Genomic DNA, 18,104 nt, shown 5'->3' on the forward strand with positions numbered 1-18,104 from the left:
CAACACGACAACATCATCCGCAAAGAGCAGAGACAAAATCGTGTGGTCCCCAAACCTGACACCCTCCGGCCCCTGGCTGCGCCTAGAAATTCTGTCCATAAAAATTATGAACAGAACCGGTGACAAAGGGCAGCCCTGCCGGAGTCCAACATGCACTGGGAACAAGTCTGACTTACTGCCGGCAATGCGGACCAAGCTCCTGCTTCGGTCGTACAGGGACCTGACAGCCCTTAGCAAAGGACCCAGGACCCCATATTCCCGAAGCACTCTCCACAGGATGCCGTGAGGGACACAGTCGAATGCCTTCTCCAAATCCACAAAACACATGTGGATTGGTTGGGCAAACTCCCATGAACCCTCCAACACCCCGTAGAGGGTATAGAGCTGGTCCAGTGTTCCACGGCCCGGACGAAAACCAGACTGTTCCTCCTGAATCCGAGGTTCTACTATCGGCCGTATTCTCCTCTCCAGAACCCTGGCATAGACTTTCCCGGGGAGGCTGAGAAGTGTGATCCCCCTGTAGTTGGAACACACCCTCCGGTCCCCCTTCTTAAAAAGAGGGACCACCACCCCGGTCTGCCATCCCAAAGGCACTGTCCCCGACCGCCACGCGATGTTGCACAGGCGTGTCAACCAAGACAGCCCCACAACATCCAGAGACTTGAGGTACTCAGGGCGGATCTCATCCACCCCCGGTGCCTTCCCACCGAGGAGTTTCTTGACCACCTCAGTGACTTCAGCCCGGGTGATGGACGAGTCCACCTCTGAGCCCTCATCCTCTGCTTCCTCAATGGAAGATGTGACGGCGGGATTGAGGAGATCCTCGAAGTACTCCTTCCACCACCCGACGACATCCCCAGTTGAGGTCAACAGCTGCCCACCTCTACTGTAAACAGCGTTGGTAGGGCACTGTTTCCCTCTCCTGAGGCGCCGGACGGTTTGCCAGAATCTCTTCGAGGCCAGCCGATAGTCCTTCTCCATGGCCTCACCGAACTCCTCCCAGGCCCGAGTTTTTGCCTCCACAACCACCCGGGCTGCAGTCCGCTTGGCCTGTCGGTACCCGTCAGCTGCCTCAGGAGTCCCACAAGCCAACCAGGCCTGATAGGACTCCTTCTTCAGCTTGACGGCATCCCTTACTTCCGGTGTCCACCACCGGGTTCGGGGATTGCCGCCTCGACAGGCACCGGAGACCTTACGTCCACAGCTCCGAACGGCCACTTCGACAATGGCGGTGGAGAACATGGTCCACACGGACTCCATATCTCCAGCCTCCCTCGGGATCCAGTCGAAGCTCTGTCGGAGGTGGGAGTTAAAGATCTCTCTGACAGGAGACTCAGCCAGACGTTCCCAGCAGACCCTTACAGTACGCTTGGGCCTGCCGAGTCTGTCCAGCTTCCTCCCCCGCCATCGGATCCAGCTCACCACCAGGTGGTGATCAGTTGACAGCTCCGCCCCTCTCTTCACCCGAGTGTCCAAGACATACGGCCGCAGGTCAGATGAAACGACAACAAAGTCGATCATCGACCTGCGGCCTAGGGTGTCCTGGTGCCATGTGCACTGATGGACACCCTTATGCTTGAACATGGTGTTCGTTATGGACAAACTGTGACTAGCACAGAAGTCCAATAACTGAACACCACTCGGGTTCAGATCAGGGGGGCCGTTCCTCCCAATCACACCCCTCCAGGTGTCACTGTCGTTGCCCACGTGGGCGTTGAAGTCCCCCAGTAGAACGATAGAGTCCCCAGTTGGAGCACTTTCTATCACCCCTCCCAGAGACTCCAAGAAGGTCGGGTACTCTGCACTGCCGTTTGGCCCATAGGCACAAACAACAGTGAGAGACCTATCCCCGACCCGAAGGCGCAGGGAAACGACCCTCTCGTTCACCGGGGTAAACTCCAACACATGGCGGCAGAGCTGGGGAGCTATAAGCAAACCCACACCAGCCCGCCGCCTCTCACCATGGGCAACTCCAGAGTGGTGAAGAGTCCATCCTCTCTCAAGGAGTGTGGTTCCAGAGCCCAAGCCGTGCGTAGAGGTGATTCCGACTACCTCCAGTCGGAACCTCTCAACCTCACGCACTATCTCAGGCTCCTTCCCCGCCAGCGAGGTGACGTTCCACGTCCCTAGAGCTAGTTTCCGTGTCCAGGGATCGGGTTGCCTAGGCCCCTGCCTTCGACTGCCGCCCGATCCTCTACGCACCGACCCCTTATGGTCCCTCCTGTGGGTGGTGAGCCCACGGGAAGGCGGCCCCACGTCGCTCCTTCGGGCTATGCCCGGCCGGGCCCCATGGGGAAAGGCCCTGCCACCAGGCGCTCGCGTGCACAATAGTAACCCATCAGTGATAAATACAATATCTATTGATCAATAGTAACCCATCAGTGATAAATACAATATCTATAGATCAATAGTAACCCATCAGTGATAAATACAATATCTATAGATCAATAGTAACCCATCAGTGATAAATACAATATCTATAGATCAATAGTAACCCATCAGTGATAAATACAATATCTATAGTTCAGTATAAACGCACTACTGAATCTCCAGGTAGTAATCTCCAGGTAGTAATCTCCAGGTAGTAATCTCCAGGCCCATCTGCTGTCCACCAGCCTGTTTAGAGCACTCCACAGGAGTGGTGGAGGGCTCTGTAGTAATGATGCTGATATACACAGAACATTTCACAGTTTAGGAGGCAGGACAGAGACACAGAATTTAATGTTCTTCTTTTGAAAAATGGGCAACTTAAATAGGGTCCCCAATTAGCGACAACTGCAGTGCCGAGATGCCTAGAGGCCCCCAGCCAGGACCTGACAGAAAATATCCACAAAGAACCACTCACATTCACTCACACTGTAAGCACAGCCAGTAAGATTGTAGTGTTTGGAGGCGTACAACAGTCACGGATGGAATCAGTCTCACAAGATATTTAGGGACTTATGACTGTTATTCACCTTAGAGGACCCATCAGAAGAATCATTCCACCTAAGCGGACTCATCAGAACCATTCCACCTTAGCGGACTCATCAGAATCATTCCACCTTAGTGGACTCATCAGAATCATTCCATCTCCCCTGTTGGAGGCTTTTTGTTCTGGTTAATTGGGAAAAATTTGTACCTAGCCCATTATCAAATACTGTTTAACACACTCTAAGCACATGTCATTTAGCAAGCGTGCACTCACACACACACACACACACACATTAACACACGCACACACACACACACACACACACTTTAACACTCACACACACATTAACACTCACACACACACACATTAACACACACACACACATTAACACTCACACACACACAAACATTAACACACACACATTTAAACAAACACAAACATTAACACTTGCACACACACACACACACCTGTGCTCCTCTGGAGTACGAACGGAAGATGGTGCAGAAGCGGCCCTGGCCAGATGTGTCCCTGAAACAATACATAGAGGTCAAGGGTCAGAAGACATTAAAAGTCAAATAGTGTCCCACTAACAGTCCCTCTACTGATCAGACCAGACATGTACGACAATCGCAAATATTTATTTTAGTTAAGCAACACTAATCCTTTCTCAAATCAAGAAAACAGATTTGGCTTTGATATTCAGATGGTTCATAAATCCCACATAGGATTAACGAAACCCTAGTAAAGTTTAATAAATGCCACACTTTAAAATCTGCAATAAAATAGAGATTAAACCTACACTAAAGACAATAAAACAGTAAATAATTATATTGTTTATATGAAAAATGACTGACATTAAGCCTGCATTTTAAACAATTATATATTAAATACATATACAATTAAATACTGAAATTAAGCCTGCATTTTAGACAATTATATATTAAATACATATACAATTAAATACTGAAATTAAGCCTGCATTTTAGACAACGATATATTAAATACATATACAATTAAATACTGAAATTAAGCCTGCATTTTAGACAATGATATATTAAATACATATACAATTAAATACTGACATTAAGCCTGCATTTTAGACAATGATATATTAAATACATATACAATTAAATACTGAAATTAAGCCTGCATTTTAGACAATGATATATTAAATACTTTTAGGACACTCTGCTTATGACACTTAAATACTAAATAAATATACAACAATAGAATTAACTGCATGTCTCTAAACCTGGATACTAGAGGAGTGTTGGCAGACACACACACGCACTGACACACACACAAAAACTCATTTTCACACACACACACACACACACACACAGATACACACACACACACCTGCACACTCGTTCACAGACACACACACTCTCATACACACACACACACCAACACACACTGACACATCTACACACACACACACACACATACACACTCACACACACAGACACACACACACTTTCACAGACACACACACCCTCTCACACACACACACACACACACACACACACACACACACACACACTTTCACAGACACACAGACACACACACTCTCATACACACACACACACACACACACACAGACACACACACACACACACATAAACACTTTCACAAACACACTGATACTCACACACACGCACATACTGACACACGCATACACACACTTTCAAAGACACTGACACACACACAAATACTCTCACACATACAGACACAGTCTCACACACACACTGACACACACAGGCTTACACTGGCTACAATTGAAATCCATCAGTGGTTCTCTGATATGCTATGCTCAAATAAAACACTGAATACTTGTTATTTGATATGATATACTGAAACATCTGTCAGACTCTAGGCATAGAAATCCCTTCTCACATATTCTTCAACACAGTATCATGGGTTTTTGTTGCATCTACACACATTTCTTATTAGAAAATCATGACATGCACACGTATGTAGGAAAAAATTATGTGTAGGACACGATTTTCATCCTATTGTGAACTTCGTACTGTAGGCAACCATTTTTTGTTTGCATGACATGATTTTTCTGCAGGAGTCGGAGCAAAATAATGAATTGTTGATTCTTCTGTTAACTCACAAGTAGCTTGTACTGAGACCATTGTTACGCAGCCTGAAATATATTTAGGAATAATGAAGAAAGTTGTGTAATATACATGACATGAATCCTTAAGAAAATCGTGTCCTGTACATTATATAAACTGCCTTTTTCGTTCACTGGAAAATCGTGTCCTGTACATAAAAAACTGCCTTTTACGTTCACTGGAAAATCGTGTCCTGTACATAAAAAACTGCCTTTTACATGTCCATGTCACGACTTTGTAATACGGAACTTGTGTTTATGTCACGAAATCCTGTGATACTGGATGTGATACCTCATATTCTTGTTTTCACAGATAGGCACTTTTGTTTACTTTACCCTATTTTTCTGCCCAATTGTTTGATGTCTATAGACTTTGCCTCATCACTGCAACTCCCAGCATACTCGGGGCTGTTAATGCCAAGATACGGCTCCGGAATAAATTAAGAGGAAACATTTTTAAAAGGAAGGTTTTGAGTAAGGAACAGTGCAAATTGAATGCTTCTGTTCCTCACTCAAAAAATTCCTTTTCAACTTTTTTGGAAAGAAAAGAAAAAGATCTCTTAATTTTTGCCTGAGCTGTATATGTCCTCTGAAGCACATCCAGTGTAGTTCCAGGTCTTGTCATGATGCAACCAGGAAGTCAACACAGTAATCCTAATGCTCCAGAGGGAATAGACACTCTTCTACCTTGATTGTGCTCACAGGCGCTCATGTTGAAACAAGGGGGCAAGTTAACCCTATTTAATAACTAATACCCCAAATCTGACCACTTCGTGGGTTACCTTGGGTAATCCACAGGCAAGATCCAAAACCTCAACTGGCTGCTTTTCATTAGCTGATTGTACGTATCCCTGGGCCTATCCCCTCACTGTCACTGTTCCCCCAACACCACACTGTCACAGTTCCCCCAACACCACACTGTCACCGTTCCCCCAACACCACACTGTCACGTTCCCCCACACACTGTCACAGTTCCCCCAACATCACACTGTCACTGTTCCCCCAACACCACACTGTCACGTTTCCCTACACACTGTCACTGTTGCCCCAACACCACACTGTCACAGTTCCCCCAACATCACACTGTCACTGTTCCCCCAACACCACACTGTCACAGTTCCCCCAACATTACACTGTCACTGTTCCCCCAACCCCACACTGTCACTGTTCCCCCACACACTGTCACAGTTCCCCCAACACCACACTGTCACGTTCCCCTAACACCACACTGTCACAGTTCCCCCAACACCACACTGTCACAGTTCCCCCAACATCACACTGTCACGTTCCCCCAACACCACACTGTCACTGTTCCCCCAACATCACACTGTCACTGTTCCCCCAACACCACACTTTCACGTTCCCCCACACAATGTCACTGTTCCCCCAACACCACACTGTCACTGTTCCCCCACACACTGTCACAGTTCCCCCAACACCACACTGTCACGTTCCCCCAACACCACACTGTCACAGTTCCCCCAACATCACACTGTCACTATTCCCCCAACACCACACTGTCACGTTCCCCCACACACTGTCACTGTTCCCCCAACACCACACTGTCACTGTTCCCCCAACACCACACTGTCACGTTCCCCCACACACTGTCACTGTTCCCCCAACACCACACTGTCACTGTTCCCCCAACACCACACTGTCACTGTTCCCCCAACACCACACTGTCACGTTCCCCCACACACTGTCACAGTTCCCCCAACACCACACTGTCACTGTTCCCCCAACACCACACTGTCACTGTTCCCCCAACACCACACTGTCACGTTCCCCCACACACTGTCACTGTTTCCCCAACACCACACTGTCATTGTTCCCCCAGCACCACACTGTCATGTTCCCCCACACACTGTCACTGTTTCCCCAACACCATACTGTCACTGTTCCCACAACACCACACTGTCACCGTTCCCCCAACACCACACTGTCACTGTTCCCCCAACATCACACTGTCACTGTTCCCCCAACACCACACTGTCACTGTTCCCCCAACACCACACTGTCACTGTTCCCCCAACATCACACTGTCACTGTTCCCCCAACACCACACTGTCACTGTTCCCCCAACACCACACTGTCCCCCACACACTGTCACTGTTCCCCCAACATCACACTGTCACTGTTCCCCCACACACTGTCACTGTTCCCCCACACACTGTCACTGTTCCCCCAACATCACACTGTCACTGTTCCCCCACACACTGTCACTGTTCCCCCAACATCACACTGTCACTGTTCCCCCAACACCACACTGTCACGTTCCCCCAACACCACACTGTCACCGTTCCCCCAACACCACACTGTCACGTTCCCCCACACACTGTCACAGTTCCCCCAACACCACACTGTCACTGTTCCCCCAACACCACACTGTCACTGTTCCCCCAACACCACACTGTCACGTTCCCCCAACACCACACTGTCACTGTTCCCCCAACACCACACTGTCACGTTCCCCCACACACTGTCACAGTTCCCCCAACACCACACTGTCACAGTTCCCCCAACATCACACTGTCACTGTTCCCCCAACACCACACTGTCACGTTCCCCCACACACTGTCACAGTTCCCCCAACACCACACTGTCACAATTCCCCCAACACCACACTGTCACGTTCCCCCAACACCACACTGTCACTGTTCCCCCAACATCACACTGTCACTGTTCCCCCAACACCACACTTTCACGTTCCCCCAACACCACACTGTCACTGTTCCCCCACACACTGTCACTGTTCCCCCAACACCACACTGTCACTGTTCCCACAACATCACACTGTCACTGTTCCCCCACACACTGTCACTGTTCCCCCAACACCACACTGTCACTGTTCCCACAACATCACACTGTCACTGTTCCCCCACACACTGTCACTGTTCCCCCACACACTGTCACTGTTCCCCCAACACCACACTGTCACTGTTCCCACAACATCACACTGTCACTGTTCCCCCACACACTGTCACTGTTCCCCCAACACCACACTGTCACTGTTCCCCCAACACCACACTGTCACTGTTCCCACAACATCACACTGTCACTGTTCCCCCACACACTGTCACCGTTCCCCCAACATCACACTGTCACTGTTCCCACAACATCACACTGTCACTGTTCCCCCACACACTGTCACTGTTCCCCCAACACCACACTGTCACTGTTCCCCCAACACCACACTGTCACTGTTCCCACAACATCACACTGTCACTGTTCCCCCAACACCACACTGTCACCGTTCCCCCAACATCACACTGTCACTGCTTGTGATTTGTGTATCGCCATGGGGACGAGAATAGACAGCATCACTAACATCCTGTTAAATCTGTTAAAACGTCTTATCTTCTTAGACAACAAAGTTTCCAGGTCAATAACTCAATATTGACTAGACTAAAAGCAAAACCCTGTAAAAAATTTAAGTACATCACAGGGTAAAGGCAGGGAGAATGAGGGCAGTGGAGACACACATTGTGTGTGTGTATTTGTGTCTGTGTGTGTGTGTGTGTGTGTGGTCCTCTGACTATTGCGTACAATTCCAATTCTACTTGATGTAATTATGCTCACAGGTCATAATTATACTCACATGTTGCCTGTTGAGTTTCTATGCAGAACTGTCTAGTTCTTCTGCTCAACTCTCAGATCAACCCGTCAAATGTATTCCTAATAATCTTCATCATCATCTATCTTTTAAGACAGGGGCTGTTACAACCTGAGTTGTAGTTAACAACTGTATATATGCAATAGCATGTAGTGAACTACTGTACTGTATCTATAAAACAGGATGTAGTGAACTACTGTGTACAGGGAATACGATGTAGTGAACTACTATGTTGTGTGCGTGTGTATATTGTATGTGTGTGTATTGTGTGTATTGTGTGTTTTGTGTGTGAGTGTGTGTGTGTACGTTATGTTGTGTGTGTATGTTACGTTGTGTGTGTGTGTCTTGCATATGTTGTGTGTGTTGGTATTGTGTATGTTGTGTGTGTATATTGTGTTCGTGAGTGTGTATTGTGTATGTTGTGAGTGTATGTTATGTTGTGTGTGTGTGTGTGTTTTTATTGTGTGTGTGTGTGTATTGCGTATGTTGTGTGTGTGTATTATGTATGTTGTGTGTGTGTGTGTGTGTGTGTGTGTGTGTATGTGTGTGTGTGTGTTGTGTGTCGGGCCTCACCAGAGCTGCAGCTTGACTCTTCTTCCATCTAGGAGAATCGTTGTCGTCTTGTAGTCGATTCCTGCCAGAAACATGAAACCACATTAAACAAGAGGATGGTTATTCTGACTCTGGATGCATCCAGGCCCTGACAGTTTCACTGACCTGTCATGATCATTCCACATGAGACTGACAGACAAACAAAACAGAGATGAAGAAACATACAGAAGAGAGATGGTCAGGTGGTTATTATTAATGGCTATTATTAATACTGAGATTGTTTGACAAAAGAGGGGACCAGGAAGTACCATGGGTAAGAAGAGTTGACTTGTGGTCCAACACGACTGATGCCCAGTGAAGCACTCTGCGGTTTTCTAAGTACTTTTGTAATTTATGTACCTGGACCCATTCTTTAATTCATGCACTGAAGACAAAGGCAATGTAGGACACCTGGAAACTGATGTTTGATTGATTTTGCACATGATTTCTCCTTCAGTGAGACTTAGTTTCTTGGCTATTTACATTACTTTGTTCCAATACTTGTTGGCTTTTCAATGTTAGTTTGAGTTCATATCGTAACTGCTAGTGAAGACGTCTGTTTTAAGCTAGTGAGAACCCAATGTGGCTCCGAGATAGAGCTCCAGAAAAAATTAAGAGACCACTGAACCTTTTTCTTTCCTTTCCGAAAAAGTTGAAAAGGAAAGTTTTGAGTGAGGAACAAAAGCGTGACCGCAGAACGGCTAAGTCGCACACTAGCGGATGACGAAACCATGACAGAGAAATGGCTAAATCACATACTAGCGGATGATAAAACCTTGACCGCGAAAGTTATACAGTAGTGGATGACGAAATCCCCCTGGAACTCACCCAGAGGGTCTGATTCATGCTGCACATCTCTACAGCATGACAGCAACAGAGCACAAACACACACACATGCATACATACATAACCCAACGCACACACAAACAACCACATGCACAGATACAAAACCACACACGCACACAACCACTTTCTGGAAATGTTGTGATTCTCAAACATGCTATCAGTGTGCTAATTGTGTGTTATAAATGTGTTATTAGTGTGTTATTTAACACATTATGACAATCAAGATAAAGCTTCATGTATCCAGTCCCTCATGCAGTCTGTAAGCAGTTGAGTCTAACTGCTGATTGAGCAGACAAGCCTGGATAATTACAGTAATCAGGCCAGAACAGCATTTTACCTCTATTGGTGGCTAAGAGGATGCTTAGGACAACAGCACAATTTTACCATGTTAATCTGTGTGTGTATAAGACTGCATGCATGCATGAAAGGTGTATGTGTGTGTATGTGTGTGTATGTGTGTGTATGTGTGTGTATGTGCATCTGGGCCATTATGTGGGCTTTTTCGGATGCCAATGCAGCTGAAGGATCATTCATGCTTTTCCTCCACTTGAGGATTTGGTTCATCTGTCCAGCTGTCACCACTGGCAACCACCCTTTTCACAACCTGCTCCCATAATGCATCCCTCTGTTCATCCTGCCTGTACAGGCCCAACTGTCAGGTTGGGTTAAAATCTGTCCAGTTCCCAGACGTTGTTTACATGCAAACATGACAATGTATGATTGGACTCGACATGCGTTGTTCTAACATGGTATGTTTTGAATACCGGAAGGAAAATGCCAACAGAAGACTAGTCACAGTATGTGTTCATTAGTGAGTGCGCTTGCACGCACGCACACACACGCGCACACACACACACACACACACACAAAACACACACAGTCATATAAACACACAATGGAATTACTTTGAAAATGAGGACTGGAATAATTCCCTTAAAAACGTTGTTCTAAATCCTGACCCCTAACCCTTAATGCAACCCTATGTCCTAAGCCTAACCCTTGATGCAACCCTATGTCCTAAGCCTAACCCTTGATGCAACCCTATGTTCTAAGCCTAACCCTTGATGCAACCCTATGTCCTAAGCCTAACCCTTGATCCAACCCTATGTCCTAAGCCTAACCCTTGATCCAACCCTATGTCCTAAGCCTAACCCTTAAGGCAACCCTATGTCCTAAGCCTAACCCTTAATGCAACCCTATGTCCTAAGCCTAACCCTTAAAGCAACCCTATGTCCTAAGCCTAAGCCTAACCCTTAATGCAACCCTATGTCCTAAGCCTAACCCTTAAAGCAACCCTATGTCCTAAGCCTAAGCCTTAATGCAACCCTATGTCCTAAGCCTAACCCTTGATGCCAAATCTTAAGCCTAACTGTAGTTCTAACCTGTACTCTAATTCTAACCCTAAAGTTTACCACCAACTCAATAAAATCTGCCAAATCTGTCCTCACATGTTTTACAGATTATTCTGTCAGATAGTAAAACAGGAATACGCACACATACATACACACATACAAACACACACACACAGATACAAACACACAAATCCACCCACCCACGCAACCACTCAATTAATTCCCCCCATCCAATTTAACAAGGCTCTCTAACAAACGCTTATAAACATACAAAAGCATGACAAATTGGTGTCGTTAAGACAAAGAAGACCAGATATCCAGACAAAAGGAAATATCTGCATTAGGTTGGTTGAGGTATAATTCAGCATCTACATTAGGTATAGTTCAGTATCTGCATTAGGTTGGTTGAGATATAGTTCAGTATCTTCATTAGGTTGGTTGAGATATAGTTCAGTACCTTCATTAGTTTGGTTGAGATATAGTTCAGTATCTTCATTAGGTTGGTTGAGATATAGTTCAGTATCTACATAAGGTTGGTTGAGGTATAGTTCAGTATCTTCATTAGGTTGGTTGAGATATAGTTCAGTATCTTCATTAGGTTGGTTGAGATATAGTTCAGTATCTACATTAGGTTGGTTGAGATATAGTTCAGTATCTACATAAGGTTGGTTGAGGTATAGTTCAGTATCTACATAAGGTTGGTTGAGGTATAGTTCAGTATCTACATTAGGTTGGTTGAGGTATTGTTCAGTATCTGCATTAGGTTGGTTGAGATATAGTTCAGTATCTTCATTAGGTTGGTTGAGATATAGTTCAGTATCTTCATTAGGTTGGTTGAGATATAGTTCAGTATCTACATAAGGTTGGTTGAGGTATAGTTCAGTATCTACATAAGGTTGGTTGAGGTATAGTTCAGTATCTACATTAGGTTGGTTGAGGTATTGTTCAGTATCTGCATTAGGTTGGTTGAGATATAGTTCAGTATCTGCATTAGGTTGGCTGAGGAATAGTTCAGTATCTGCATTAGGTTGGTTGAGGTATAGTTCAGTATCTGCTTTAGGTTGGTTGCGATATAGTTCAGTATCTACATTATGTTAGTTGAGGTATAGTTCAGTATCTGCATTAGGTTGGTTGAGGTATTCAGTATCGACATTAGGTAGGTTGAGGAATCGTTTAGTATCTGCATTAGGTTGGTTGAGGTATAGTTAAGTATCTGCATTAGGTTGGTTGAAGTAATCAGTATCTGCATTAGGTATAGTTCTGTATCTATGTTTGGTTGTTTCAGGTATACAATATTTCAGTAGTTATTTTGTTATTGTCTTGCACTGTAGAACTGGAACCTGTCAGTAAGAAATCCATGGTGTCGTTTGCCTTGTGTATCGTATGAATGCTGTATGACCATTAAACCTTGAAAGTTTTATTAAAATCAGGCTCCTTACCTCGGTCTTACTCTATTTTCTTCTTTCTCTTTCGCTCTAACATTTTCTTTCTGTCTGCTATCTCTCTGTCTGTACTGGTCCCAGAGGCCAAGTGTGTTGGAATCAATTTTAAATGCTTGATTCCTTCTGTAAAAATCCTGAATAAAACTAAAAATGTCTTGGTTTTATTTTTGCCATGAAAAAATCTGATTCCATTCCTCCATCTCTATTATTTTTCAATCTCCTGCTATATTCAAGCAAGGTAGTGGCAGTGAAGCCTTTTCCTGTCAGTTTCGTGTTAAGAAGCTATTTATGCTGATACTCCATGCAAGTGTCTTTCATATGATTGCCAGGTCATTATCACCCTCTCTCATTCTCATTATCTGAGTGGGATCAGATACTCCATGCAAGTGTCTTTCATATGATTGCCAGGTCATTGTCACCTTCTCATTCTGTATTTCTGAGTGGGATCAGATACAAGGATGAGTCATCTTCTGCTGGACTTCTGCTTCATCTTCTGTTTGTCTTTTTACGCCTTTTGTTTTCTGTTCCATAACTATGTCAGAGGCCATCGTTTAGAGAGCAGTTACTTGTGGTACAAAATATTGGACTCATCTGTATACTGTTATACTAGACTATAGAGACCAAATGTACAGGAACATTCACAAAATGAACATCTCATCATACTAATGAGAGCAAATTTTTTTCCTGATAATCTTTAAAAAATACAAATATTAACCTGTGTGTGTCTATATTTACAGTATTTAATGACTGTAAATGTCTATATATACAGTAGATATGGACTATGTCTCTCTGTGTCTATATATACAGTAAATATGGATTATGTCTCTCTGTTTTTCTATGTATATAGTAGATATGGACAATGTCTCTCTGTGTGTCTATAAATACAGTAAATATGGATTATGTCTCTCTGTGTTTCTATGTATATAGTAGATATGGACAATGTCTCTCTGTGTGTCTATAAATACAGTAAATATGGAATATGTCTCTCTGTGTGTCTATATTTACAGTATTTAATGACTGTAAATGTCTATATATACAGTAGATATGGACTACGTCTCTCTGTGTGTCTATATATACAGTAAATATGGACTATGTCTATCTATGTTTCTATATATACAGTAAATATGGAATATGTCTCTCTGTCTTTGTATATATACAGTAAATATGGAATATGTCTCTCTGTGTGTCTATATATACAGTAAATATGGACTCTGTCTATCTGTGTAAACTACTGCATCTATCCCTGTATGTGAGTTCTGAATGATAATCGAGTGATCAGTTTTGGTTCAACACTGTTCAGTTGCTGACTGGAATAACAGTTTACGAAAAGACTGTTGGAGGAGAGGGATTCCAGAATGTCTGTGGTCAGTCCACTGTCTGTGTTCCAACGGTCATTACCCAGTGAGCTTCGACTCAGCCATCATACCGACCAACTGGCCAGCTCTCACTGGGTGCATCCCAAATTGCAGCTCATTCCCTGATGGGACCTTAAAATAATGTTAGGCCATTGTATATGTGATAGGGTGTGATTTGGGACACATGCTTCTGTCCATGGCCATGGAGACTGGTTGACCACATAAATGCTTCCACCTTCTCCCTCATTCAGTATCTTTTAGTAGAGCTCACCCACAAAACTGAGATGAGACTTGGATCCTGGTGATTCCACATTTAGTAGCCTAACATCAACAGCAGACATTGGCCAGAGCGCTGAAAAGGAAACACTGTTTGCAGCACAACATGGCCTTTGTCCTCTATTAAGGAGTGCACATTTCCATAGTTATCTGTTTACTAGTATTGCCTTTAATCTGAAATATGGTTCCATTTGGGACACAGACTCAGTTAAAATGTAATGCCTATAATCTGAATTAGGGTTCCATTTGGGACACATTCTCTGTTTACAAGCAGTGCCTTTAATCTGGAATAGGATTCCATTTGGGACACAGCCTCAGTTAAAATGTAATGCCTTTAATCTTGAATAGGGGTCCATTTGGGATACAGTCTCTGTTTACAAGCAGTGCCTTTAATCTGGAATATGGTTCCATTTGGGATACAGTCTCTGTTTACAAGCAGTGCCTTTAATCTGGAATATGGTTCCATTTGGGATTCAGTCTGTGTTTACAAGCAGTGCCTTTAATCTGGAATATGGTTCCATTTGGGATACAGTCTCTGTTTACAAGCAGTGCCTCTAATCTGGAATATGGTTCCATTTGGGATACAGTCTGTTTACAAGCAGTGCCTTTAATCTGAAATATGGTTTCATTTGGGACACAGTCTCTGTTTAAAAGTAGTGCCTTTAATCCGGAATATGGTTCCATTTGGGACACAATCAGAAACTGACACTCTTATATAAACACATCATATTCATCATACCGAGTGATGATAATAAAACCAGCTGTGCCACAGACAATCAACCATGTATGGAAAACCAGTAGTTTTTTAGTAAGTATGAAAAGAACAAATTCTTATATTTAGCAATGACATGGGAATAATTGGAGTTGGCTCTGGGATTTGATCTAGCAACCTTTCAGTTAGATGCTCTAACTACTAGTCTACCCTGCCTCCCTCATTTCAGGACCACCCGGAGACAGCCAATCATCTTGTGGACAACCAGCGTACAACCAATCATGTCAGGACAACCAGTGCTCAAATATCAGCTTTTTTGTGCTATTGTTTTCCATGTATTTCTCAAATTTAAACACGATTTAAACACAATTTCTTCTTGCAGGTAGTTGCTCAACAGGGATAGGAAAATCTAAAAGATTAACAAAACATTCAGAAAAAATATATAACCATTACACAGGGGTAAGAATGTTTGTTTGGGGGAGTGTGTTTGTGTTTTTGTATAGGTGAACCTGCATTGAATCCATATTTGCCTAGTTCAGGAGAGTCAGTGTAACTGGTCAAAAGCTGGTCAGGATGCTGTCTATGGGGCAGCTGGTCATGATGGTCTTGATGATGCAGCTGGTCAGGATGCTGTCTATGATGAAGCTGGTCAGGATGGTCTTGATGATGCAACTGGTCAGGATGCTGTCTCTGGGGCAGCTGGTCAGGATACTGTCTATGATGCAGCTGGTCAGGATGCTGTCTCTGGGGCAGCTGGTCAGGATACTGTCTATGATGCAGCTGGTCAGGATACTGTCTAGGATGCTGCTGGTCAGGATGCTGTCTATGATGCAGCTGGTCAGGATGCTGTCTATGATGCAGCTGGTCAGGATGCTGTCTATGATGCAGCTGGTCAGGATGCTGTCTATGATGCAGCTGGTCAGGATACTGTATATGGGGCAGCTGGTCAGGATGCTGTCTTTGATGCAGCTGGTCAGGATGCTGTCTTTGATGCAGCTGGTCAGGATGCTGTCTATGATGCAGCTGGTCAGGATGCTGTCTATGATGCAGCTGGTCAGGATACTGTATATGGGGCAGCTGGTCAGGATGCTGTCTTTGATGCAGCTGGTCAGGATGCTGTCTTTGATGCAGCTGGTCAGGATGCTGTCTATGATGCAGCTTGTCAGGATGCTGTCTATGATGCAGCTGGTCAGGATGCTGTCTTTGATGCAGCTGGTCAGGATGCTGTCTATGATGCAGCTGGTCAGGATGCTGTCTATGATGCAGCTGGTCAGGATGCTGTCTATGATGCAGCTGGTCAGGATGCTGTCTATGATGCAGCTGGTCAGGATGCTGTCTTTGATGCAGCTGGTCAGGATGCTGTCTATGATGCAGCTGGTCAGGATGCTGTCTATGATGCAGCTGGTCAGGATGCTGTCTATGATGCAGCTGGTCAGGATACTGTATATGGGGCAGCTGGTCAGGATGCTGTCTATGGGGCAGCTGGTCAGGATGGTCTTATTCGTGGCATTGATGGTCGATGGCAAGTCCTTGGCTCTGAAAACGCAGAGGAAGTTAAATCTGCTGATTCTCTGCTGCAGGCCTGTTGAAGCGGATTGGGGCATTTTTCTTCTTTGTTTTTCAGACATTGAGGGAGAGGGCGGTGTCCTGACACATTTACATTGATGTCATTTAGCAGTAGCTCACAGAGTCAGTGGTAGAAGAAAACAATTATAAAATCACAAGATTTAGTTCAGGAAAGCAGAGACGTCACCAGACCTGAGCTTCCTGGGCTTTAAAGAAGGGAAGCGCCTACAGAGTTATTTTATGTTTTTAAGACATGTTTGTAAAATGGCCAGTGACACTGTACTTCCTTCAAGTGGAAATTAGTTCCACCATTGTGGTGCCAGGTTGGAGAAGAGGTTTGAACAGGCAGATCTGGAGCTGTCGTAGGGTTTGGATGGCTAAGACCAGAACAGAAGTTGCAGAACAAAGAGAATGGGCAGGAATGTAGTCTGAGTATTGCCTCTAGGTAGAGAGGTAAAATCCCCATCACTTCTCTGTAGGCCAACACCATTGTCTAGAGTGTGTGGAGTGAAAATATGTTAGGTATTTTCTAAGGTTTGGTTGGTTTTCCTACATTTATGCTCAGCTGCCAGCAGCCCTGTGAGGTGGCAGTGAGTCACATAGCCACAGAGCAGAAGGAGAGAGTTGAGCTGTTCAGGATGGAGGAGGACAGCCAGAGTCATGGGATGTAGAAAGGGAGGGATATAGTGTGAGACAGGCAGAATCAGAACATGAAAGGAAGACAGATTCAGCAGCTGGGTGAGATGATAGGATAGACAGGAGTGAGAATAAAGACTGCGAACACACATGACCATTAGGGAAGGGGACACACCCCTGGGGGGCCCCAGTGTTAAGAGTAAGGTAGTTAAACAGCGGGCTGAGGACACACCCCTAAGGAGGCCCAGTATTTAGAGTCAGGTAGTAAAACAGCAGGCTGTGGATACACACCCCTGAAGGGCCCCAACGTTAAGAGTCAGGTAGTAAAGCAGAGGACTGAGGACACACCCCTGGGGGGCCCCAACGTTAAGAGTTAGTGGAGAGCAGCTCTTGTTGACAATCCTCACAACATGTAGTCTGCCCAGAAATAAAATAACCAATTCCATAGGATGTGTCAACCACATGCATTTCCAATGAAAATAAAGGAATAACACTATGGGGAATTTTACTTGGAATAAATAAAATAAAAAACAAATTACAGAAAATGCAGACATTTAATGTTTGCAGAGATTACAATTCACAATAAATGCTACATATGTTGGCAATTGCCCTTAAAAGCTTATTTAATCTGCATTTGGATTGAATCCAGGTCTTAGTGTGGTTGTAATGAGAACAT

The 18,104-nt window shown here is 44.7% G+C and overlaps 1 protein-coding gene across 2 annotated transcripts in view; it reads right to left on the reverse strand.

The window, feature by feature from the left end:
• rab40b (RAB40B, member RAS oncogene family) overlaps positions 1–18,104 on the reverse strand; it is a 28,984-nt gene that overhangs the window by 5,025 nt on the left and 5,855 nt on the right. For both annotated transcript variants that reach the window (XM_010899705.3, XM_010899704.3), the window contains 2 exons: positions 9,226–9,286; positions 3,382–3,442 (listed from right to left, as the gene is read on the reverse strand). In XM_010899705.3, the coding sequence (XP_010898007.2) occupies positions 3,382–3,442; positions 9,226–9,286 (122 nt within the window). The remainder of the gene's footprint in view (positions 1–3,381; positions 3,443–9,225; positions 9,287–18,104) is intronic.

The sequence above is a fragment of the Esox lucius genome, chromosome 6 (genome assembly GCF_011004845.1).
Source record: "Esox lucius isolate fEsoLuc1 chromosome 6, fEsoLuc1.pri, whole genome shotgun sequence".
NCBI classification, from domain to species: Eukaryota; Metazoa; Chordata; class Actinopteri; order Esociformes; family Esocidae; genus Esox; species Esox lucius.